Source organism: Asparagus officinalis, chromosome 1 (assembly GCF_001876935.1).
Source record: "Asparagus officinalis chromosome 1, Aspof.V1, whole genome shotgun sequence".
Taxonomy (NCBI): Eukaryota; Viridiplantae; Streptophyta; class Magnoliopsida; order Asparagales; family Asparagaceae; genus Asparagus; species Asparagus officinalis.
This window is the reverse complement of record NC_033794.1, coordinates 112,092,195-112,118,971: the sequence shown is the minus strand read 5'-3', so window position 1 is coordinate 112,118,971 and position 26,777 is coordinate 112,092,195. Positions and strand designations below refer to the sequence as shown.

General features: G+C 38.1%; 1 protein-coding gene and 1 long non-coding RNA gene across 3 annotated transcripts; both read left to right on the top strand.

The window, feature by feature from the left end:
- On the top strand, positions 818-3,655 carry LOC109829004. Of its 2 annotated transcripts, XR_002243921.1 has the most exons (3): positions 818-1,184; positions 2,885-3,096; positions 3,377-3,655. It is a non-coding gene; the product is annotated as an uncharacterized LOC109829004 (long non-coding RNA). The 2 variants fall into 2 exon arrangements; XR_002243920.1 differs by lacking the exon at positions 818-1,184 and having other exon boundaries at positions 1,221-3,096.
- LOC109829003 lies at positions 10,363-24,924 on the top strand. The gene is made up of 3 exons (XM_020396041.1): positions 10,363-10,730; positions 22,465-22,874; positions 24,587-24,924. Exons 1-3 carry the CDS (start codon positions 10,374-10,376, stop codon positions 24,600-24,602), a joined length of 783 nt encoding a protein of 260 aa, XP_020251630.1. The 5' UTR covers positions 10,363-10,373; the 3' UTR covers positions 24,603-24,924.

The window sequence follows — 26,777 nt, the reverse complement described above, 5'->3', positions numbered from 1 at the left end:
TAATTATTTGAAATAGCTAAAAAAAATTATTTGCTTAAAAATCATAAAATGCATTTTATAACATTTGACTGACATTCCTTTACTTAAAAACCATGAGATGCATTCCAGACTGCTCGAAGATCGAGCTCGATGGTTGAAGTCTAAGGAGGAGCGTGAAACAATGGTTGACCGCTTTGAGAAGGAAGAAAGCCTTGATTTTGAGACCAATTGTAGGCGGGAGTCATGATCAATATTAACCGCACACTGTCATGCTCTTGTTCTTTCTCCTTCAATTCCCTGCAGATAAGCATGCAAACTCTGCCCACATCGCTGCAGATTTACTCTCTCAGGTATCAACTTTCCACCAATTCATCAATGTCAGTAATTTTGTTTGTTGTCTCCCAAGAAGGAAGAGATGAATATAACTTTCATTCTTCTTCTTCTTTTTTTTGGTGATTCATGGCATATCTAGACTTCTAATGCTGTCCTTTTGATATCTATTAATGAATCAGGCTTCGGCTGAGAACTGCTCAAAGACCTGGCCCTTTCTGAGTTCAAGAACATAGACGTCATCGATATGGACCCCAGGTCTCCAACCTCAACCGACAGTTTCTCTTCAAGTATTCCTCCATACCCCTAGGCTGCGTTTGGGAACTTGGATTTGGGTCTTAGATTTCAAATCTAGAGTATTTCAAATCCAAATCTTTAGTTTGGGCTTTCAATTGGGCTGAGATTTCAAATCAAATTATTTGAAAGAGGAGAAACTAAAATCCCAAATTCAGATATTTCAAATCCCAGACTGCCCCTTAGTATTTATCAAATCCCAATCTCATAGATCTCCCCCTTTCTTCTCTCTCCCCCCGTCCTCAAATCCCTCCCTCCTCTCCTCCTCCCACCCAAATTCATCTCATCCCGCCCCAAATTCCCTAGATTAGGGTTTCGATTCGTCGCTTCAATTGCGACGGCGCCGCCGGCTTCGAGAGAAGTTGACTTATGGCGGGTCCGGTGACGGTGAAGGAGAAGATCGATCTCACTGAGAAAGAGGAGAAAATCTCCAAGCGCTTGCTCAATGTTTTGAGTTGTATTCGCTTTCGTTGAAGCCCAAGCTACGGTTTACGTGGTTTTGGGAATAAAAATCATACATTTTTCTTTTCGGTTTCGCGATTCGAAGAGGGGACTAATAAGAGATATCACCGCTCTCAAAGGTAAAATTTTTCAACTTTTGATGCGCATTTTAACATCTCATTATTGCAAATATGTGTCATTTATTCTCGATTCGTCCTATTTAAGCGATAATTTAACATTGAAATCCTATGTTCGTTCTATTAATTTCAGTACAAAGTCATCCCCTGATACTTACTGCATGTCTTTAGATCAAACGTAAGATGATGCCTTAATTAGATCAAACTTAATCCAATGAGCTCTAACTGTGTTAAATGAGAGGGGCATAAAACTTCCATAAATGAGAATATAGAGGTAATTATTAAATATGCATACTTGAGAGATTAATTTGTAAATACATTAATCCCTCCGCCAAGTCCTTGGCATCGCTTTGTCTATTTTTCATAGAATAATGATAACTAATACTACTACTCCTACACTACTTCCACAGATCAAACTTAATCCAATGGCAACCAATGGGTACTTCCGCCCCTCCAAAACAAATGGCCTGATCCATGTGATCCTCAGGAGAACCTACTTCTCAAAACATACTAAGCAAAGAAAATTAATTAAGTGAGCAGCACAGAAAGGTTGAAGGATATTGTGCCATAACTTTTAGCTTCATATAATTACAGGGTTACTAGTTACCTGTCTTTAATTACGTTATCCTGCAAAGGATGGAAAGAGAGCATTAATACTCGAGCAGTAATCAGCTACGTGTTTATCTAATTCATAGTAGAAGACTACTATTAAAAGTGTTTATACGGAGTGATTTGTGAGAATAATTATGAAATGGAGACGTCAATTGAGGTCCACTATACATTTGAACATCCAGTTACATGTTTATATACAATGGTAACAGATGTGTTGAAGCTTTATGGGCAAACTTTAGTAAGAAATTAGAAAGAATATCAAAAACTCATTTTGCATGCGTTATTAGTGTACAATCCAAAATCTTTAATCTTTTGCTTGAGGTGGTTATTGACATAATGTCGAAGGCACGAGACAGGACTATTATATGTTAAACATACAAATACCAAAGATCAGGACAAATACCTATTATTGGCCATAAATAGCTGGAAATGTGATCATAATCAAGCCCTTTATCTATGCTTCATAGGAGACCACACAGAGCAGTGAATGGTTGTTTGTGACATTTGTACAAGATCATGTAAAGGTGGCTCACTTGTTTCTTGTTGGTCTCCCGTCACATATTAGTTCTGGTAGGATTTATGAGTCATTTTTGAGTTGAATTGTCAAGAAAATGGTCGTACCTAATCCTGGTTATTTCTACTCTCCTGTTGCTGACGCATAACAAAGCAGATTATACTAAGCCCAACTGAACTTTGTCCCTCTTAGATCTCCTGTGGTATTAATTGGGACGAAATTTTATGAGTCATTTTTGAGTTGAATTGCGAACAAAGTTGTTGTCGTTGTTCTAGTTTTACTGCTTATATCTTTTCTCTTGTAATTGATGCATAATAAGGAGGCAGATTATGCTAGTGCGGGTGATCTTGGTTCTTTGGTCTCATCTATAGAATATGCTTAACCAATATGTGTAAAATCTCCTCATGCTTATCATTGTGTATATTAGACATCTTTGTTACCTTTTCTTAGCTTTTGTATGTCTTGTACGCCCAGTTTGGGTTATATGTACTTTCTTCTTTATCGTGTGAATTTATTCATTTACGCCCATATATCTGATTCTGAACCAACTTGATGTTATTCAACACATTTTTGATAGAAATTAGAAATTCAGCCATTGATACCCATATATCTGATTCTGAACCAAATTGGACTGGAGCTAGGCATTGTGGTTCACTCAGTGATCATTGGCATCTCCTTGGGCACCTCACAGAGCTCCTCAGCAGTAGAACCCTTGTTAGGTGCATTGAGCTTCCACCAATTCTTTGAATAGAGGAAGGAAGGATTATCTCGTCGGATTTTGCCCTGCAGGTAGATAAATCTGCATCATCCAAAGTTACTGTATCATCCTATCATGTGAAAATTCTATGTACCTCGCATTTCTGAGTTTTCAAATTTTTCATCTAGAATAGTATTTTAAAAAATCTTTGCTTCTTTATCTAATAAATGAAAGGTATATGTCTACATCCTTTTCCCATGGATTATCCTTTTTTTAAACATGCATTGTTGTTGGTAGGGAAAACTGTAATGCATAAATTTGTTTTTGCTTCTTTATCTAATATATATCAATCGATGTTTTCTGCTTCTTCAGGATCTACAATTACTGGACCAATTGGAAATGACTGTACTGATTTGTGGCCTAGGATTGCTAGTGTAGCCAATGCCATTGTGTAATATCCAGATTTTTCTTCAGGTTTCAGTGAGGAGTAGTAGTTTCATGTTATTTTTTGTTATTGAAAAGAAAATGGAGTTTTTTAAATATGGATCCATATTTGTATTGGATGTTTTTGTTTTCCCGTGACGTACATATATTGGAATTGATATTCTGGGATCCAACTGATAATAACATTGTTTTCCTTTTGTTATGAAATTGAATGGTGATGGTTTGAAGATAATAATGATGATGGTTTGAAGATAATAATGATTCATATATTGGATATCATTTTTGAAAATTTATTAATAAATAAGCTACTGGAATTTATCATCTATTGGATATTTTGTCAAACTTCTCAGGGGGCTTTGTGAAATTTATCCTAACTTTTACCTCAACATAAACCTTAATATCCGCATAAAGATTGAGGAGTTAAGAGAAAACATAAATTTTCTCAAAACAAAAATTCTGAAATCCAAATTCATGTATAATAAAATGTATCCAAACACTATATTTCAAATTTTTGATTTCAAATCCTTGCATTTTGTAAAGACACCCAAACAAAAGATTCTATCAAATCATTGATTTCAAATCCTAGATTTAAAATCCTTTGATTTTAAATCAACATTCCAAATTCAAATCAAAGTTAGTCATGTTCGTGTAATGCAATTTGTTGTGACTATAACGTAACACAACAATGTCTTAACGAATGCTGCGGATGAATTGTATGAAATTATATATTTGCATATCCTGTGTAGGATCTGTAATCAATAGTCCACCACTAGTTTATTTATAAAATATAAAAGGCTAAGTTCTGTAGTTTTTATTTTTTTATGACATGTATCACCCTTGGGAAGCATTCAATGGCATATATACACAGATTACCTTCACTATTCGTTTGGATATCATGGTATTTTTCTTGTTGTGTTTTTATAACAAAACACTATAGTGTTGTGTTTTTCTCTCAAAGTGCTTTCAAAACACCTGTTGAGTGTTTTTGGACAATGCTAGTTTGACCCGTTATAATATTAGCATTAAACATATTATTAATATATTATATATTAATTATAATAAAATATATTATACATAAAATGTTATAAAATTTAGGTTACATTATTATAGTATTATAGATATTAAATATAATACAATATAATATTGTATAATGTATTATAATATTATCTTGTACGTACTTTAATGTGTTACGTTATATTATAATTATTACATATTATTTTAAATAATAACATATTTAATTATTTTGGTATATCAATTTGTTATTATGATATATTATAATTTTTTTTAAAATAATATTATGCTATTATTAATATAATATAATATTATTATCAATATAATAAAATATTATATTTATAATATTAATAATAAATTAATATATTATAAATATGTTAATATCATCTAATATGTTATAATTTCTAATATGTTAAAGTTTATTAATAATACTTCAATAATTTATGACATAAATAAATATTATTATATTATGAATATATTTTTTAGTAGTTTATTTATATTTTATAATTATTTATTATTATATAATACATTATCAATATATTAAATACTAGTATTTATTATGTTATTATATTATTATATAAGATATTTTAATTATTATATTTATATATTATTTAATAAATATTACTAATATATTAGATTAACTATACTATAGTATGGTATAATATAATATAATATAATAAGCATGTGGATAATAACTACATATTAATTATATTTACTATATTATATTAAATATTATATTAACACCTCCTCAAACTCAAAACCAAAACACCAAATTTAAAACACCTTAAGATGTTTTGAAATAAGTGTTGTGTTTTGTGTTTGAGGATGATTTAGCTCGAAAAATATCATGGTTTTCAAACGCGTGATGTTTTGTTTTTGGCAAAAACAACATGGGAACAAGTAAAATATCATTGTATCCAAACGGAGCAAGTAAAATAAACAAGTATAGTGGATGTCTAAACTTTAAACTTTTCATATTTCTTATAATTTACATTATGATGGTACCCGACACATTTATCATTTCTATTTTTTCTTGATGTTAATATTGACCCTTTTCTTTAAGTCGGTCTTACTCTTTTGTGGAGATGGTTTGAATCTCTAACAATATTACTGAAGGTGTCAAATAGTCAGATGACTTTTTTTCCCCTTTTTTTTGGAAACATCTACCTTGTTTTTTGACATCTTTTGAGTTCATTAGTTGTTTATTTGTTTTGCATATTTATGGATGTGGTAATGTAGGATTCACGACGTTGGGAAGTCGAAGGCTGAAGTAGCTGCAAAGCGAGTAATGGAAAGAGTTAGTGGGGTGAATATAACACCTCATTTTCGCAGGATCGAAGACGAAGACAGAGAGTTTTTACGGTGATTTTTGTAGGATATGTCTGTTTTGTCTATCTTTATGTAGCAGAAATTTCAAAATTGAGGCAATTATCAAGTTTAAACCTGTATGAGCATTATATTCAAGGTTAATTGCGGTTATATGTATTGTGGTTTTGAAACTTATTCAAATACATGTTATGACCACATAATTATGTTTCCAGGAAATTCACGGGGCTACAAGTCCCATGGATTTTGTTTCTGCGACCGGACTAGTAGTCCTGTTTACTGTGTGTGCACGTTTTTGTGCATGCCCAGCAAATGAACGGGACTATTAGTCCCGTGGATGTTGTTTCTGCAAAATTTGTGAATTCTCAAGTTTGGCATTAGTAGCTTATTTTGTAGTGATAATTTTTATAAAAGTCCCTCAACCTCACGATTATTGATATTTGCAGTTAATTAATAATTACTTGCAATTATTTCCTCAATCCTTTAAAATTTTGAATATTACTTCATCAAACATAATATTAGTTTATCAAACCTTTAGAGGTTTGGAATTCTCCCCTTAAGTGTCCATAATTAGTTGAAATTAGTCCCTAAAATCTCTAAACATTTTGCAAATTACCCCCCGTAAATTTAAAACTACTCCCCCAAATATTTAATCACTTACAATTTCTTACCTCAAATGTTCATATTTTGAATATGACTCTCAAATAGGTTCATAAAAATTTAAAATTAGTCTCTCGAATAGTTAAAGATTTGGAATTGCTCTATTAAATGTTCATAATTAGTCCATCAAATCTTTATAAATTTTACAAATTACTACCTTATATTTAAAATTATACCCTTAATTCATTAAATATTTTAAAATTCTTCCCTTGAGTGGTCATATTTTAAGATTAATTTTGTCCTATTTGGGTAGTAAGCACACCATGGTGACGACAACCATGTTTTGTTCAAAAGTTGCTTTCATTGTCATCGAATCTATTACAACTTTGGTCGTTATAATAAACTCGAATAAAATAAAAAGTTGATCTTTTTATAAGATCTCCTTACACAATGAAACTAAAAAGTTTACAACTTTATTAAACAAACGCAGAGAGATCGTTTATCGGTCTTCTGCTTATGCGGAATCTTTGTCTGTGCCGGGGTTTATCCGTGGACCGCCTATGGATCGGATCCGGTTGATGGAAAATTCGGCAGAGCTTCGCCTTCACCGAGGAAGTATTTGATTTGAAGCGCTGAAATCGACCAAGCGAATTCAAGGGCTCTTCTCGAGATTAAGACCTAGCCTAATCTCGAGGAACGGACGGACGAGGTTCAGATCCTTCGAATAGCTCCTTCTTTATGCCGAAGTTCGCCGAGATCTGATTTTCCTTCGCTGAAATTCGTGCTCCTTGACTCCTCAATCCAGTAGCACCTCTACGTCTTGATAATAATTCCGCCCTAGACTTTGTATTTTATATGGGGCTCCGGATGCGGGTATGTGGATGAGAATGGTGGGTGAATTTGGCCTTATCTTCAGTCAATAACGACCTTAACGCCAATTTGTAGATGATATCAAGTCAGTTGGAACGCCGGCTGGAACAGGGGCGCGGGTCAACGCGGTTCGACTCGCGCGGGTGCGGGTAGTTCGGCTCTTTTGCTGAACTGTTTGGTGTTTTTCGACTTTTCCGGGACTTGTATTTTCCACCGTTTGGCGTATTTGACTGTCTCGTTGACTTGTACGATTTGCTAACTTGTTTCATGCGCTCGTTAGCTTCTTTACGGCACTTGGAACTAACCGACTAGCGCAAGTTGACTGACAAGTGCATTCGGTCGCTTAGAGTTGATCGACGCGCGCGTGTTGATTGACGCGTGCGAGACGATTGACGTGCATGAGCTGATTGACGTGTGCGCGTTGACCAACGTGCGCGAACTGATTGACGCGTGCGTATTGACTGATGCGCATGAACTAATTGGCGTGTGCGTGTTGACCGACGCGCGCGAGCTGATTGATGCACGCGTGTTGACCGATGCGCGTGAGCTAATTGACGTGCGCGTGTTGACCGACGTGCATGAACCGATTGACGCGTGCATGTTGACCGATGCGTGCGAGTTGATCGACGTATGCGTGTTGACCGACGCGCTTGAGCTGATTGACACGCGCGTATTGACCGACGCGCAAGAGCTGATTGACGCGCGCGTGTTGAGCGACGTGCACGAGCTGATAGACGCGCGTATGTTGACTGACGCGCGCGAGCTGGTTGACATGAACCTTCTCGATTCGTCCACTCTTCATTTTGAGCTGCGTGCGGAACCTTGTAGGCAATTTTAGACGCCTACAAACCATGGTTTTTTTTCTATTTTTAAGTTTGTACCAAACTTAAAAAAAATGAGGGAATCAATTCACACATCAATTACTTTCTTATCTTTTCAAATTGAACCAAACTAAATAAAGTGATGGAAAGTAATTATTCATCATTTTTTTTTGACGAGATAAAAATAAGAAACACTCTTCTAATAATGTGAGGAAACACAAAAAAAAAAGTAAAGGAAAGTGGGTATTAAAAAAAGGGAAAAATGCTTCCAGCCCCCAAAAGTCAAGAAAACGTGCTTCCCACCCCCCAAAACTTTGTCAACGGGTGTTTTGCCCCCAATAATAAAGATTTTGTTTTCTGAGCCCCAAAACACAAAACCCAAGAGATTAAAATATGTGAAGACCATAATACCCTTCTCTCTCTCTTTTTATCATGATGTACTGAGATGATAGTTGAAATGATTGATGATGATTATTTTATTATTTTTGTTTTTTATTATTTTCATTGTTTGTATTGGGAGATTGTTAAGTTATGGGTTAATTGTTAAGGTTACGAGTTAATTGTTAATGTTATGGGTCAATTATTAATGTTATGTATCCTCTCTCTCTCTCTCTCTCATGATGTTACTATGATGATGTTGAAATGATTGAAGGGGATTGTTATTTTATTATTTTCGTTTTTTATTATTTTTGTATTTTTAGAATATTCATTGTTAAGGATAATGGTTGGTTGTAAAGGTTATGCATTGATTGTTAAGGTTACGGGTTGGTTGTTAAGGTTACTGGTTTTTTGTTAAGGTTATGGGTTTGTTGTGCAGGTTATAGGTTTAATTGTTAATGTTACGGGTCAATTGTTAAGGTTACGGGTTTAATTGTTAAGGTTACGGGTTAATTATTAAGGTTACGAGTTTAATTGTTAAGATTACGGGTCAATTATTAAGGTTACGGATTTAATTGTTAAGGTTACATGTTTAATTGTTAAGGTTACGGTTTAATTATTAATATTACGGGTTTAATTGTTAAGGTTACGGGTTTAATTGTTAAGGTTACGGGTCAATTGTTAAGGTTATGAGTTTAATTGTTAAGGTTACGGGTCAATTGTTAAGGTTACGGGTCAATTGTTAAGGTTACGGGTCAATTGTTAAGGTTACGGGTTTAATTGTTAAGGTTACGGGTTTAATTGTTAAGGTTACGGGTTAATTGTTAAGGTTACGGGTTTAATTGTTAAGGTTACGAGTTTAATTGTTAAGGTTATGAGTTTAATTGTTAAGGTTACGGGTCAATTGTTAAGGTTATGTATCCCTTCTCTCTCTCTCTCTCTCTCTCTCTCTCTCTCTCTCTCTCTCTCTCGTAACATTAACAATTAAACCCATAACCTTAACAATTAAACACGTAACATTAACAATTAAACCGTAACCTACATAACAAACTCATAACCTTAACAACCAACCCGTAACCTTAACAACCAACCCGTAACCTTCACAACCAATCATTATTCTTAACAATTAACAATTAAACCCGTAACCCTTAACAATTAAACCTGTAACCTTAACAACAAACTCGTAACCTACACAATAAACCCATAACCTTAACAACAAACCCGTAACCTTAACAACCAACTCGTAACCTTAACAATCAATGCATAAAACAACAAACCCGTAACCTTAACAACCAACTCGTAACCTTAACAATCAATGCATAACCTTTACAACCAATCATTATCCTTAACAACGAATATTCTAAAAATACGAAAATAATAAAAAACAAAAATAATAAAATAATAATCCTCTTCAATCATTTTAATATCATCACAGTAACATCATGATAAAGAGAGGGTGAGAGGGGGAGAGGATCCATAACCTTAACAATTGACCCGTAACATTAACAATTAACTCGTAACATTAACAATTAACCCGTAACTTTAAACATTAACAATTAACTCGTAACATTAACAATTAACCCGTAACTTTAACAATCTCCCAATACAAACAACGAAAATAATAAAAAACCCCGTAACTTTAACAATCTCCCAATACAAACAACGAAAATAATAAAAAACAAAAATAATAAAATAATTCTCATCAATCATTTTAACTATCATCTCAATACATCATGATAAAGAGAGAGAGAGAAGGATATTATGGTCTTCACATATTTTAATCTCTTGGGTTTTGTGTTTTGAGGCTCAGAGAATAAAATCTTTATTTTTGGAGGCAAAACACCCGGTGACAAAATCTTAAGGGTTAGAAGCACATTTTCTTGTCTTTTAGGGGCTAGAAGCATTTTTCCCTAAAAAAAATGAAGGAAACCCCCCAAACAACCCTTCAAACAAAACCTCTTCTATTCGCCTCTTTCTTCCTCCCCCCTTCTCTTTTAATGGCCAAAGCCCCTCTAACATTCGATTGGAATGATCTCCTCTCCTCTAAAAACACCGATTCCCCATCCCCTGAAATAGAGATTGTTCGCAATAACATCGATCCGGGCTTCATATCCGCACTGAGCGATCATCAAATCAGTGAAAAAATCCAGAGGATTTCCAATACCTTGGGCTCTAATTTGCGCAAGGGCTTGCCCGATAAGGGCGCAAAGTTGCGGTACAATCTTCGCCAGTTGCAGGACGAGCTTGACCGTCGGAAGCTCGCCAAGGCTCGAAAGGTTGGGTTTTTTGTTTGATTATGGTTGATTGGTTTTTGAGGTATATTGTCTCAGCTGAGCTGAACCTTTGTTGCAGATGGACCCCCATGAGTGAATTTTTTTTTGACCCCTTTCAGGGGTTCTATCTGCAACAAGCTCGGGGGCCTATCTGCAGCAATTGAAACTGTTTTAAGGGGTCTATCTGCAACAGTAGAACTGTGAGGGTAGTAAGTTCAGTCTGGAAGTAGTAAAATTTTAAATAATGGGTTGTTTGAATAATTAGTCATATGTTGTTTCAGATCCCCGTGCATTGCACGGAATATTTTCTTGTTGAGCTTTTATTTTAAAAATAGACAAAAGAAGATGAATTTTAAAATTTCATTAACCAAAAAGTTTAGCTGATCATCATTAAGTTACAAATTTGATTATCAGTTAGCGAGAGATTCATCATCATAACAATACCAATTGAACAAAACAAAAGCCAATAAAATTTATAATATTTAAATAATGTTACATTAGGATTATCATATGCTAACTAAATTTTTAATCATGAGTAGTTTTGTCTAATTGAGAGTTCTTGTCAAGAAGAGGAAGATAAAGAGGAATAGTACTAATTGAAGGGAATTCAAAGTATTTCCTATTAAATCAAAACCTGCAAAAAAGAGAAGAAAAAAAGATTCTTAGGGCTAATATGAATAGATGAATCAGAATATGTCGAATCAAAACAAACCATAAGTAAATAAAAGAAATAAGATACACGTTTAGAAACCTTTTCTAAAGAAACAAAGACAGTTAGAACAAAGCAACTTTCCCATTATTATAAGTAAAATACAAAAATAAAGGGAAATATAGAAATAATCGTACTGAAAGAAAGAATATACTTCAAAGTTATAAAACTACTAAATAGAAAATAGTATAACTAACCTTTACAGGATAATTCTAACTAAACTATACTCTTCAAACTACTCCTACACTACTACTTGGAAAAGTGTGAGGTCTTTCTTATTTGAATTGCTTTCAAATTTGACGAGTCATCAAGGACCCCACAACTTCAGGTGTGTAGCGTGAGAGTAGTTTAAAAAAGTATAGTTTAGTTATCACTGCTCCCTTGTATACACTTGTTTAATTTTTTTTATGTTATAATGAAATTCTTCAGGTCTTCTACTTGGTTTTGATTTGGATAAAAACTAAATACATACACCTGAAAATTTACATGAAAATTACATTTTATAGACCTTTTTGGGTTGATGCACAAGTGTCTCACGTTCGGTTCGTTAGCCAAATGGAGGTAACTATAGATGATCTTAGTTCGTAAACCCACATTCCATCCCTCAAGCATTTAAAAAATAATTTGTGAAATCGATTAGCTCAACGAAGTGAATAATTATAAAGAATCTGAATCACATAATCACTTTGGACTTAATGTGTATTAGTGAAGCTAACTGCTATTGACATCAATGAAAAGATTTTGTCATTCTTAGCCTGTTGAAAAGGCTGCTAACTAATTCTCTAAGATAGTGATATATATCTCTGGAGAAAGTCAAAGAAACGCGAGTTAGGATTTAGACATAGAAACCAATGCACTCTCACTACGGGATTGTATATTTGTAACTACTTCTAACCCAAGAAATTTTGGTGCAGTTTCACATTAACATATTTGCAATAAATTTGGAACATAATATGATGATGTCAAAGGCTTTTTTCTGAAGTTTGAACCAGTTTGTTGAGAACACAACATGAGTTAGATTATGTCCACAATTAAAGTTGCAAATAATAATTTAGTGAAGTTCACCTTTAGAGTCCGACTGCATAATTTTATGTGTACGGGATGTTAATAAATTAAAACAACATAATACTAATTAAAATTAGTGATAGGGATTGTTAAGATTTCATCTGTCATTGGGATATTACCTTGCTACCATTTTGCTGTAGCAACTACAGAGTATGTGCAGTCGTGTAGTCAGAACAATCCTTTATACCCATCTTCTTCTAAACATATTCAAAGAAACAAAGCCCCACAAAATTCATATTATCTAATAATCAAGCATTTAAATACTTATAAAAGTTTACTATATTAGCTTGATGATACGGGTGCATCTTCTCTTCGGAACTTAACGATCCTCATGGGAGCTTGAGGATAGATGATTCTCATAATAGCATGAGCATATGGGTGTAAAACAGTACAGTGGAACGCAGGTGGAAGCGTGGAACGAGACGACGAGTAACAGATTCGAAGAATCTAGTTTTCAGCTCATGAGTCGACTCATACATGTGCATGAGTCGACTCATCAGGTTGAGTCGACTCATGTCTGTCATGAGTCGACTCATGCCTCTCATGAGTCGACTCACGAAACCCAGCTCTGTTAGCAAAAGTTTCTAACCAGTCGACTCATCAGTTATGAGTCGACTCATATGAGGTCATGAGTCGACTCATAACTGTTTATGAGTCGACTCATCGAAGGTTTCCGGTTCGTTTGGGTTTCTGTTCACGTGTATTCCTGTTGGTTTTGGGCTTGGTTATTTACCAGATTACCATCCACGTTTGTACACCTATATAAAGGGTTATTTTGATCTTAGATCAGAGAGAAATTCTAATCTTTGTATTAGGGTTTAGAGAGGATTGAGAGGTTGTTCTCGATTCTAGTAAGAATGTGAGAGAGAGATTTGTAATAATTGATTCTTCATAATCTAGAGAAGGTATTTTTCTTCGCCAAACTGAATTGTTCTTGTGTTTTGGTTGTCTTCTTCTCAAACCACATTTTGGTAATTTCACGACCAAATGGTGCTCGCACGACAACTCGTATCAAGTTGATATCAGAACGATCAGATCCTGCGAAGGGGGTATTCTGTGTATGGTCCTGACTCGATCGTAATACAAAAAAAGCTTGGCGAGGTCCTTATTTCATTGGAATGAGTCTAGGTTTTAAGGAGGAAGAAGATGGTTGAAGGAGATAATTCCACGAGGATTGATGCATTGGAGAAGCATATCGAGAGGATAGGTTCGACTCTCACACAACTTGTCAATCTTATCCATGGAGGTGACAAACAAGGTGAATCTTCTTCGAAGAAAATTATTGAGTCCGATGTGAAAAGAGTAGATTCAGATTCCGACGAAGAGGAGGAGACCATTAAGACTGCATTGCATCAAGGGGGTAAGAATTCTTATCAGAACCTGAAGATTGACTTCAAGGTGGAGATTCTTGTTTATGATGGGAGTGTTGACGTCGAGAGGCTTGATGACTGGATCGAGCGGATGGAGACGTATTTTACTCTTTATGGCTATTCGTCAAAAAAAAAATTGTGTTCGCGACATTGAAGCTTTCAGGGCACGCGTTGACGTGGTAGAAATCCTACTGTAAGCAGGAGAAGAAGACGGTATCGTGGAACAAGTTCAAGGAGTTACTGAGGAAGCAGTTCTACCCGGTGGGATTCCTTAAAGAGCATTGGTACAAGTGGTACGGCTTGCGCTAAAGGGTTAATCAAACTGTTCAAGAACACACCACGGAGTTCCAGCAGTAGGCAATGGTCCTTAATATTGCGACAGAGAAATATTCCGTGTTTATGAAGTATATGGCGGGATTGAGCAATTACATCCGAAAGGAGATGAAGCTATTCACGGTAGAATCAATTGCAGAGGCGAACGTGAAGGCTATTGCCCTCGAGGGCAAGCAAAAGAAGGGCAACAAGGCTAAGTGAGACTCCAAACAGATGGGAGACGAGTCTAGTGGTTCTCAATCTAAGGAGGAGAAGAAGAAGGGTGATTCAGGGAAGGCAGGGCTGATTTGTAGTCACTACGAGAAGACATGACACAGCTGATCGGTGCTGGGAAAAGTATCCTCATCTCAAGCCAAGAGGGTTGAAGAAGAAGGAGAAAAAGACATACATGATAGCTCAATGTCCGAAAGAAGTCCCGGGGATGACAGAACCCAACAATAGTCTCAACCTTATGGCGGGGAAGCAGATCACGAAAGAGGACGACGACCCGAAAGAGAAACTCTTTGTTCTTAAGTTGCAAGTAAAGACCAGTTCGGTTGATGCCATTGTTGATTCGAGCAACGAGAAGAATTTGATATCCGAGGTATTGGTTCAGAAGCTGGGTCTGAAGACAGTCAAGCATCCGAAGCCCTATCCATTGGGGTAGATTCAGAAGGAGGAGAAACTGAATGTAGTTGATCAATGCACTGTCAGATTTACGCTCCACGAGTCGTATATTGACGAGGTCACGTGCGACGTCGTTCCATTAGATGTTTGTCAGATTATACTGGGCAATTCGTACTTATGGGATAGATATGCGATCTACGAGAGGCCGGCTCAGAAGTACACATTTACTAAGGATGGTGAAAAGTTCATATTTCGTTCGGCATCTCTTCCGAGGGAGACAAGCTTGGGGACGGTGACGCGAGCGAAGAGGCTAGTGAATGCAAGCAAGAAGTTTGTCTCGCTGTGCATTAGACTTTCAGAAAAACCATCGATAAAGGATTACAACTTGGGGCGAAAGGTGATTACGATGAGACGCGGGATGGATGAGATGTTTCCGATCGGACGTCGAGACCAAGTTCCTAGCAGGGCCAAATGGTACAGAAAAGATGGAGGAGCTCGAGAGTTTCCTCAGCAAAAGTTTTAACTTGAACAGGACTTCAAGTTCTTAAATAGGGGACCTATGATACGGGTGTATCTTCTCTTCGGAACTTAGCGATCCTCATGGGAGCTTGAAGATAGATGATTCTCATGATAGCATGAGAATAAGGGTGTAAAACAATACAGTGGAACGTAGGTGGAAGCGTGGAACGAGACGACGAGCAGCAGATTCAAAGAATTCAGTTTTCAGCTCGTGAGTCGACTCATACATGTGCATGAGTCGACCCATCAGGTTGAGTCGACTCATGCCTGTCATAAGTCGACTCACGAAACCCAGTCCTGTTAGCAAAAGTTTCTGACCAATCGACTCATCAGTTATGAGTCGACTCATATGAGGTCATGAGTCGACTCATAACTGTTCATGAGTCGACTCATCGAAGGTTTTCTGGTTCGTTTGGGTTTCTGTTCACGTGTATTCCGGTTTTGGGCTTGGTTATTTACCAGATTGTCATCCACGCTTGTACACCTATATAAAGGGTTGTTTAGGGTTTCTAAACATGATCTTAGATCAGAGAGAAATTCTAATATTTGTATTAGGGTTTAGAGAGGATTGAGAGGTTGTTCTCGATTCTAGTGAGATTGTGAGGGAGAGATTTGTAATAATTGATTCTTCATAATCTAAAGAAGGTATTTTTCTTCGTCAAACTGAATTGTTCTTGTGTTTTGGTTGTCTTTTTTTCAACCCATATTTTGGTAATTCCGCGACCAAATGATGCTCGCACGGCAACTCGTATCACTTGACCAGCTAGCACTTACTACATAGTAGGAAAGGGGAGGGCATTTGTTCTCTCTGTCGAGGCACCGATCACAAAAACTTCTAACACAAAACAAAGTGAACAATGTCAGATCAAGATTAACTAAAATGAATAAAAGTAGAAAATGTATGAAACCCTAACTCTTATTATGAGATCTCTTGGGCTATATAGGCCCTTACACAACTTACAAATAAATCCCTATATATTACTAATATGTCAACACTCCTCCTCAAGATGGGCGAAAGATATCCACTAAGCCCATCTTGTCACATCCTCTAATCATATCTAATGAGCTAAGTTCTTTAGTCAGACAATCTGCTGCCTGGTCCTTAGTTGAAACATGATTTAGCTCCAGTAGTCCACTATCCAACTTTTCTTTGATGAAGAACCTATCGATCTCGATGTGTTTGGTTCTATCATGCTGCACTGAGTTATTGGCGATACTGATAGCTGACTTGTTATCACACCATAACTTCATCTTAGCTCATTGATCCAGCTCCAGCTCAACCAGCATACTCTTCAACCATAGCAACTCAGCAACTCCTAAGGCCATAGCTCTATACTCTGCCTTAGCTGTTGATCTCGCCATCACTGACTGCTTCTTACTCTTCCACGAGACTAAGTTGCCTCCTATAAAGATGTAGTATCCCGAGGTGGACCTCCTGTCATCAGCACAGCTAGCCCAATCAGAGTCGCAATAACCCTCGATGCTGTGGACCTCCTGTCATCAGCACAGCTAGCCCAATCAGAGTCGCAATAACCCTCGATGCTCACATGTCCACTCTTTCTGAATATCAGCCCCTAGCCCAATCAGAGTCGCAATAACCCTCGATGCTCACATGTCCACTCTTTCTGAATATCAGCCCCTTTCCGGGGGTACTCTTCAAATATCTCAGAATCTGGTACACAGCGTCCATATGACCCTTCTTCGGATCATGCATGTAGCGGCTCACCACGCTCACTGCAAAAGAGATATCGGGACGTGTGTGACTCAGATAGATCAACCTGCCCACCAGCCTTTGGTATCTGTCACAATCAACTGGTTCTCCAGCTTCAGCACCCAGCTTGCACTTCTGGTCGATCGGTGTAGTTACAGGTTTACACCCTAACATCCCTGTCTCTTTGAGAAGATCCAGTGCATACTTTCTCTGGGATAGGACAATCCCCTCCGTTCCTCGAGCTATTTCTATTCCAAGAAAGTATCGAAGCAAGCCAAGATCTTTCACCTCGAATTCCTTACCCAGTCTCACTTTAAGTTGGGCAATCTCCTTCTCATCATCCCCGGTAATAATCATATCATCCACATATACCGTAAGCATGGTGATGTGACCTTCATTTCGTCGAAAGAACACGGTATGATCGGCGTTAATCTGTCGGTATCTCATACCTATCATAGCCCGTCTAAATCTGTCGAACCAAGTACGAGGAGATTACTTCAGGCCATATAGAGACTTTTTCAATCTGCAGACCTTGCTCACTGTCTGTTCTGTGTCGAATCCTGGCGGAATATCCATGTATACCTCTTCCACCAGATCTCCATGAAGAAATGCATTCTTCACATCTAATTGGTGTAGCTTCCATCCACCATTTACTGCCAGAGAGATCAAGGTCCGAACAGTGCTCATCTTCGCCACTGGTACAAAAATCTCATCATAGTCGATGCCATATGTCTGACTATATCCTTTTGTCACCAGACGAGCTTTGTAGCGCTCAACCTGTCCATCTGGATTCTGCTTCACAGTGAAGACCCACTTGCATCCAACTGCTCTCTTCCTTTTTGGTAGTTTTACTAACTCCCAAGTATGGTTTTTCTCAAGGGCCCCTAGCTCTTCGTGCATAGTAACTTTCCATTTTTGGTCCTTCTTTGCAACCTGCCAATTGTTAGGTATAGTAACAGAGTCCAGTGATGCAATGAATGCTCTATGTGCAGGGTGGCTATTAGAATATGATACAAACTGGACAAGATCCCAACCATATCTATCGGGAGGATTTTCCGTATTACTACGAGTACTCCTCCGTACAGATATTGGTGTGGGAGGAGTAGGAAGAGGAATGATATCACCTTGAGAGGAATCTGGTGGTGGTGTAGGTGTCTCAAGAGTCGGAGCAGGCGTTGGCAAGGGACTTGGCACCGGTGGCACTGTAGATACTGTTCCCGTAATTTGTTTCCCCTTCCTACTATAGGTAAGTAGCTCCCCCTGAGCCGTGGGCCTAACACCTCTTGTCTCATTCTCCTCTTCTTCATTCTCCTGCTCCTCCTCAACCAATTCTCCTTCCCAAGGAATCGTTACAAAAATTGATTTTTCTGATCTCTCACCATTCTCAGACATTGATTTCTTCACATTTACCAATCTCTCACCATTCTCCTCCTCTCGCCTCATACTTCCAGTATTAGGCGAGTTACCAACGGATGAAGTTACCTTTCGGGTGTAATATGACTCGAGTTCTCGAAAGTGCACATCCATGCTCACAAACAACCTTTTCTCCACCGGGTTCCAGCAAACATATTCCTTCTGAGTAGCAGAATATCCCACAAAGATGCATTTCACCATTCTAGGGGCAAGCTTCCCGACGGATGGCCTGTTGTCCTTCACAAAGCACACACAGCCAAACACCTTGAGTGGAAGAAGCCCACCATTATCTCCCTTCAACGACTCACACGAAGACTTCCAATCCAGTACTCTTGAGGGCATTCTGTTGATTAGTGCTGCTGCGATCAACACTGCTTGCCCCCATAATATTTCCGGGACATTCATGGAGATCATCATACTTCTAGTTCTAGCAACCTCTAAAAGATGTCTATTTTTTCTTTCCGCTACTTCATTTTGAGCTGGTGTGTATGGACACGTAGTCTGGTGTTGTATTCCCTGAGCTGACAAGTATTCACCAAACGCTTTGTTAGTATACTCCGTCCCATTATCAGATCTCAATACCTTCACCACAGCGACGTATTGAGTCTGAGCATACCTATGAAAGTTTTGAAAGCAACCAAACACTTCACTCTTATTTTTTATCAGGTACAACCAAGTAATGCGGGAGAAACAATCAATAAAGGTAACAAAATACTTGTATCCATTCATAGAACTTGTAGAACAAGGCCCCCAAATATCTGAATGTATCAGGTCGAATGCACGAGAACTCCTATGACCAGAACTTACATAAGAACTTCTAGTAAGCTTTTCAAACTCACATGCATCACACACAAGGTTCTGCTTATTTGCTTTCTCAAATAGAGATGGATACAACCTACTTAAAACACTAAAGGATGAGTGTCCCAAACGCTGGTGATGAAGCATCAACACACTCTCAGCACTCATCTCAGATCCTACTTCTGCTCTCTCTATCATTGACACCAATGCTGAATCTAGCCCTTCACGATCCAGATACCACAGTCCACTACGTCATGTGTCAGTCCCAAGTCTCCGCCCTGTCTCCTTCTCCTGGAAGATCACATTGGGAATATCAAAAGAAACAATACATTTTAGTTGGAGGATGATAACACTAATGGACAAAAGATTGACTGGAAAGGAAGGAACATGTAAAACATTAGACAAAGTTACAGAACCTGTACAATCGACTGTACCCTTACCAACCACTGGCTGAAATGTACCATCAGCTGTTTGAATACTATCTGGCGATGCTAGGTGAGTATATGATGAGAACTCACTAGCATTACCTGTCACATGTCGAGACGCACCGGAGTCGACTATCCATTCTGATGATTTGTCGGGAGACATAGAAGCAAGAGCATGTATGTCATCAGTACCTTTGGTCGGATGAGCATAGGTAGCAGTGTTGCCTCTGGCGAAGAATGATGTGGATGCCTCCTCTGTCCCACTCCTCCTGTCTTCATCCCCTGCTACTTTCTGCTTCCTCCTGAGTATCGCCAGGAGCGCCTGATCCTCCTCAGTAAAGATTACCTCGGCTTCTTCTCCTCCTTCTGCTACCATCAGATTCGTCTGGTTGCCTGCTCCTCTTCCACCTCGTCGACCCCCACGATCACGACCACGCTCTCCGAACTGTCCACGTCCACCCGAATCTCCTTCCTTAGGTGGCTTGGTGCAAGCATGCCTTAGATAACCCACTTCACCGTAGTTGTAGCACTGCCGAGTCTCTCCCCTGGATCCAGTATTGCTAGATGCTGCCAATGCTGACTTTACCACAGGAAGTTCACATGTCCCCGCCTGCAGCCTAATGCGAGTGTCCTCCTGGATCATAGTCGAGACAGCCTCCTCAAACGTGGGAATTTTCGGCTGAGCTAGCAGTAATGTAATTCGCTGAGCGAACTCTGATGTCAATCCATTGAGAAACACCATAGTCCTCTCTTGTAGAAAAGCCTCCCGCTCTTTACATCCCGGGTCCTTGCAGCTCGCCCGGGGGGAAAAGTGATCATAATCTAGCCACAGGCACTCCAGCTCTGTGGCATATTCCTGTACAGTCCTCTCTCTCTGGACTGTGGCGTCGATCTCTCCTTTAATCTGGAACACCCTCAGGTTATTCCCCACTCCATCATATGTCCTCCTCAACTTCTCCCAGACGTCCTTCACCTTCTCAATGCCATCCACCGTGGCGGCGATCGTCGGGACCAACGAGTTGAGAAGCCAGATGTACACCAACATATGAGTGGACTTCCACTCATCTCGTCCTCTCGAGTCCTCATCCGGTTCTGTCTTCTCTCCGGTCAAGTAACCCTCCAGGTTCCTCCCTGCAAGGGTGTATCTCACACGTCATGACCAACTCAGGTAAGTACTCGGTCCATCAAGCTTCAGATCGATGGTCGGAAGCTTCAACTTCTTCGATGGTCTTGTCGCGCTTTCATCAGCCGACAACTTCATCAACTTCATCAAAGTTGACACCTCCGCAGGGTTCAACTTCTTGATGATCTCCTCCATCGATCAGGCTTCAGAACCAACACCTGTTCACCTTTTTCTTCAAACCCTTGTTGTGCGCGGTGAAAAATTTTGGCAGCACTTCTGCTGCACAACAAGAGTAAGATCTCAACAATATTCTTGTTTCTCAGAGGAAACAAGAATTGAAAGTGATATATCTCATCGCCGTGAGATATACACTCTTCCTCTCATCAGTTCGAGGACTGAAATGTCGAGGGAATCCATGCCAAACTCGAGGTTCGGCAGGGTGAACGTCAGAGAGTCAGGCCGCGCCGAATGGGGGAGGCTTCGGTAATGGCGTCAGCGCTGCTCGAAGGGGGGGGCGTGGCTAGATGCCCGAGAAGGGGAGTGCGCGCGCGCCTGCCATCCGAGAGGAAAGGAGGGAGCGGCTTCACTGATCCGCTAGCGGACCTCCACGCAGCTGCATCGCACCGAGGGCGGGGGAGGGCAGCGGGCGGGGCGCCGCGCGCGGCGGGGGGCGGCGCCGGGCTCGGGGGCCGGGAGGAGGAGGGAGGCAGCGAGGGGGTGCAGCCGGGGGGGGGAGGCAGCGAAGAGGGGCAGCCGGGCAGCGAGGGGCGGGGCAGTCTGGTGGGGGGATGGGGGGCAGCGGCTAGGGTTTGGGTGGAGTCTCTGATACCAATAGAAAATGTATGAACCCCTAACTCTTATTATGAGATCTATTGGGCTTATATAGGCCCCTACACAACTTACAAATAAGTCCCTATATATTACTATTACTAATATGTCAACAATAAATAATTGCACAAGAAATCCCAACTTACACCCATCAATAACTATAACTAAAACAAGTTAGTGGTAAAGCTAAGGAGGGAGCAGAAGTGGGACAAGAAGAGGAGTAAGAGAGAGGAGTGAGATAGGGGAGGAGATGAGGGAGGTGAATTGGTGGAGGGCAGTGGAGGAGAGGTTAGTTTTGAGGAGGGAGAAAGGTTGAGAACTGAGGGGGCAATAGATGTCTCTGATTAGACTAAGATGAGAGAAAAAGTGAATATGTTTGAAAGGAGTGAGAGAGAAATGAGAGAAGATTGAAAGATGTTTGTGTAGATCAAAGTTTCGCAGAGACCAAACTGTTCCGTTGTTGCCAACCTATAGCATGGAATATGCAGGGTTTCTTGGGAGAGAAACAAAAACATTTAACATCTACATTTAGGATTTTTGGGGAAATTTTGCCACATGTCAATTGCAGAGAATAGCGTTTTAATAGTAAGTATATAGATATAGATAGATTGATTTTTTTTTATATTAGAAAATGATTTTAAAAAAGGGAAAATTGCCTAGTGGCAAATCAAGAAAACGATTTTAGAAAATTTAAAGTTTTTAAAGTGTTTTTATTTAAAATTTTGTTTTAATAATAGGAAAATGTCAAGTGGTAAGAGTTTTAATATAGAATATAGATAGATTGGTATTTTCTTAAATATTAATGACATTTTGTCTCTTGATTCATTATTTGTTAAGGAGGCTAATCAAGAGGGTGATGTAGAATATACTGGGTCTTCAAATAGTGAAGAAAAAGATTCCAAAGTAATTTCTACTTCCACGCCTTCTTGTGAGATGGAATATAAAATGAAGCATGGAGCTACTTGCAACATGAGCGAGGAGTTTCAAATACTAAAAAGTGGGATAGATTCAATTGCATCCGGAATTTGTAAGCATGAACCTCGTGTTTACTCAGAAGAGAAGTTATTTCAGGAGGTCTCGAAAGTCGAAGGACTCAGCGAGGACTCACAACTTTTAGCTTACGACTATCTTTGTGGGGAAGCCGTTCGAGGAAGGACCTTCATGGGATTACCAATTCGGCGAAGGAGAAGATGGTTGGAGCTAAAGCTTGGATGGGCGTCACATAAGCTTGATATTGGTGTGAAGAGGTAGCTTACTTTGCATCTCCAAATTTAATTGCTGAATTTTGTCTATTTACACTTTCCTAGCCACACAACTTCCCTAGGAAATGTATTAGGACTGTAACATTATTGACCTACTACTATCCATTAATTTTCCATAGTCGTGTCTTGTGGCGGCTTCTCAAATTCCACGAGGTTGTTTATGTTCTTCCTTTATTAAAGAAGGCTCCCGATTGATCCAAAGTGGTCATGTAAATTCTAGATACTTACAATCTATCTATTATCTATTACTGTTAGTTAAGAAAAACTATTTTTTGGTGCTTCACTCCTATGTTAGTCACCAATTAAAAATTATATCCCAAAAAATTGTACACGCAACTTCCAATTATTTACAACTTAGTGGAGGGACAAGTTTGGAGAAAAACAACAACATTCAAATTCATAATTACCCCTATTTAATAACTAACAAACCATCCACTATTTTATAAGTACCCCCCAAATTTTCAAAATCGCAGACCCTTTCCAAATTTCTCCTCTCTCTTGCCATTGATCTCTCTTTTCTAGCTATTGTTTATATACATATTGACGTATTCATGTTGATTATTAAGGTGTTAGCAATTATTTTATGCAAAAGTGTGGATCATATCATGCACGCATCGCATGAATACTAGCCATACATAGTATAAAAAGATAATTTAGGTGAATTTTTTGTCATGTTGAAAATCGAGTGATTTGTATCTTTCATTGCGTATATCTGATGGCTTTGGCTTCTTGATTTATAATTGACTAGTTCTATCTATAAGCTCCAATTAGGCAATTCTTGGTGGATTTCTGTCTGCTTGTTTGGTAAATCTGGTCCATGCCATGTGAACTTATTAGTTGGATCACAGTTGGATGATTCTTTGAGAACCATGGAAGTATAGTATTATGGTTTAAGAAATAATGACTTTGTTTTATGCAATTGCAAAAGGTTGGAGGTATTTTAGTGAAAAGTGGCTTTGTTCACCTCTCTGGGATGTTTCCGTTAGGACAAATTTTGAAAACCATCATATTTACAAAAAAATCACAAATTCCGACCTATTCTAAAAAATTTTGGCAAAACCGACCTAGTTTTAGCCGTCTGGCTGAAACTGAGTCGGCTTTGACAAAATATGTTCCGAAACTTCACGGGACTTCAAGTCCCGTGAAGTTTTGTAATGTACAAAATCTTCACGGGACTTTAGTTTCGAAAGAATTTTCTTCAAAACCGACCCAGTTTCAGCCCGACTCTATATTTTCAGCCTGACCCAGTTTCAGCCCGACGGCTGAAACTGGGTCGGTTTTCACAAATATTTTGTGGTCGATTTTTGCAGTTATTTTCTCAAATGGATGGTTTTCATAATTTGTCTTTTCCGTTACTTTTCATTATGGATAGTTTTGATACATTCATACATAGATACCGCAGAGCAGGTTTACTTGTGTTTAAAGTTGGTCGAGCTAGTATTGGCTATTACAAATGTGGCTCTTTGAGAATGGGGAACTGATTATAATTTTATTCGAGGATCTAGAAGTAACTGATATTGATGTAATGATGCTCTTGATCAAAAGTTTTATGACAGCCATGATGAAAGGAAGATTTGGTTATATATGTCATGAGTGATAATTGCATATTGATGTTTGTACTTCAGGATCCAATTTTTGCGTCTATGACATATTTGTTTGAAGTTATGTAACTCATATTTTCTCTTTTCATTCCTCAGCGAAAGATGCTCATAAGGAGGGTTAAGAAGAAGCATAAAACGTCCAAGAAAGGGATAAGGTTGGCTGCTGCAAGCAAGTTTCTCGTATAGAGATTACTAACATTTGCTTCTTTAGGATTCTATTTTAGTATACATGGTTTGTACTTCGCCAGTTAAACATTATTTTGGCAATGGATATGCTAGATTTTTGTCAATGGTTTTATTTCAGTATTAAACTCAGACACGTTTCACTAATTTGAGCTAAGTTTTTTGTCATTTGATTGGTAGCTATCTTGCTTTTTTGTATTCATGGGAACATGATACATTTGCTATATATTATCCTAGGTGCTGTTAGTGTGCATAGAATTGAAACTTGGCTATAATGACTCCTATTAACTTTGTTGTGATGGTGCCTCGTTTAATTTCATTGTGAATTGTTTAAAACATTCTTCAGTTATAGATGATAGTCTTACAATGCAATAATATCGTGTACGAATTCCCTGTTTATAGACTTTTTATAAGTTAATTTTTGAAAGTTCATTAATACAATATTGCTTTTAGAAGTAATTTTGCTTTATTTATGTGAATATAAAACTAACAAATTAAGAAATTATATGTTAAATTATTTAAATTTTGTATACGTACGTGGAATATATGACTTTAGTTTTAGTTCTCATTGAGCCATCATAAAGGGAAAATAAATTCTTTTTTTATATTCCTTCCAATTTTCTTTCAGTTATCATTGTTAATTAAAGGTACTAAAGAAATTTCATTTTTCTTTTCTTTTTTTTTTCCTTGTTCTAAAAAACAAACACAACTGTACTATTCCTACCTTTACAACCCTACAACATTTATTAAATATTTTTCAATATTGTTTTGACCAAACTTTCTCCTTACAAAAAGAATTTTGTTTTTTTCCTACAACATTCTTTGGCCAACTTTCCAAAAATAACTTCAACAAATTTGTTTTTTTTTCTCCCTTGAGGAAAGGTGACACGTACCTGTTACTTCTTCTTCTTCTTTTATAAATTTTTATGGAGAGTACGTTATTCAAAACTTACTCAAGAACAGAAAATTAAATAAAATATTTAAGAAGATATTATGTTATGAATTCTTTAAGCAATCTTATTCAAGCTGGAGGTAACATAACTAAGAACCTCATTTTAAAATAGCGTGGCAAGATTATACTTGAAAACTGTTAAAGTAAGAGAGAGAGAGAGAATCTTGGGTAAATTTCCCTTGAATTGAATATTGAGTGTGCACATATATTTATACAAGTAGAGGAGTGTGAGGTTTGTTCTCCCAAGCAATGTGGGACTAAAACCCACTACAATACACTATTATCAACAGCCCCCTTCAAACTCATGTTGGATCAAACAAAGTGAGTTTGCGTACAAGAAACTGGAACCGATGAACAGGTAATGCCTTTGTGAAGAAATCTGCAAGCTCGTCAGCGGATGAAACATGAGGAAGTAGAATTGTCTTGTCCTTGATAACTTGGTGACGGACAAAATGAGCGTCGATCTCAATATGTTTGGTCCTTTCATGAAATACTGGATTATTAGCAATCTGGATGGCACTCTTATTATCACAGTAGAGAGGAGTAGGAGTCGTAACAGAAATACCGAAATCACTGAGAAGGCGACGAAGATGAATAATCTCTTTAGCTGTTGTGGACATTGCACGATACTCTGCCTCAGTACTGGAAAGAGCAATAACATCTTGTTTCTTACTTCGCCAGGAAATAAGGGAATCACCAAGAAATATACAATAACCTGTGGTAGACTTTCTGGTAGTTGGATCACCAGCCCAATCAGCATCAGAATATGCACAAAGCTCTAACTTAGATGTAGCAGGAAACAAAAGTGAGCGAGTGCTAGTACCCCGGAGGTACCGAAGAATCCGTAATAAGACAGCATAGTGTACAGAACGTGGGGCACTAACAAATTGACTGACAATACCAACAGCATGAGAGATATCTGGTCGAGAGATGCACAAATAGACCAACTGACCAACAAGATGTCGATATCGGGTAGGATCAGATAGAGGCTCACCGTCAGTAGAGCAAAGTTTGACATTCTGCTGGAGTGGAGTATCGACAGTTGTATTATCAGTTAACTCAGCTTGATTTAGAATATCTGAGAGATACTTCTGTTGAGACAGTAATACACCCCGCGGGCCTTGAGAAATTTCTAGACCAAGGAAATACCGA

Bases quoted from the DNA above. Each gene is read 5' to 3' on its own strand.
- LOC109829003 (XM_020396041.1), top strand. From the start codon at position 10,374: ATGAAGGAAACCCCCCAAACAACCCTTCAAACAAAACCTCTTCTATTC. The intron at 10,731-22,464 runs GTTGGGTTTTTT...TTATTTGTTAAG, and splicing joins AGCTCGCCAAGGCTCGAAAG to GAGGCTAATCAAGAGGGTGA.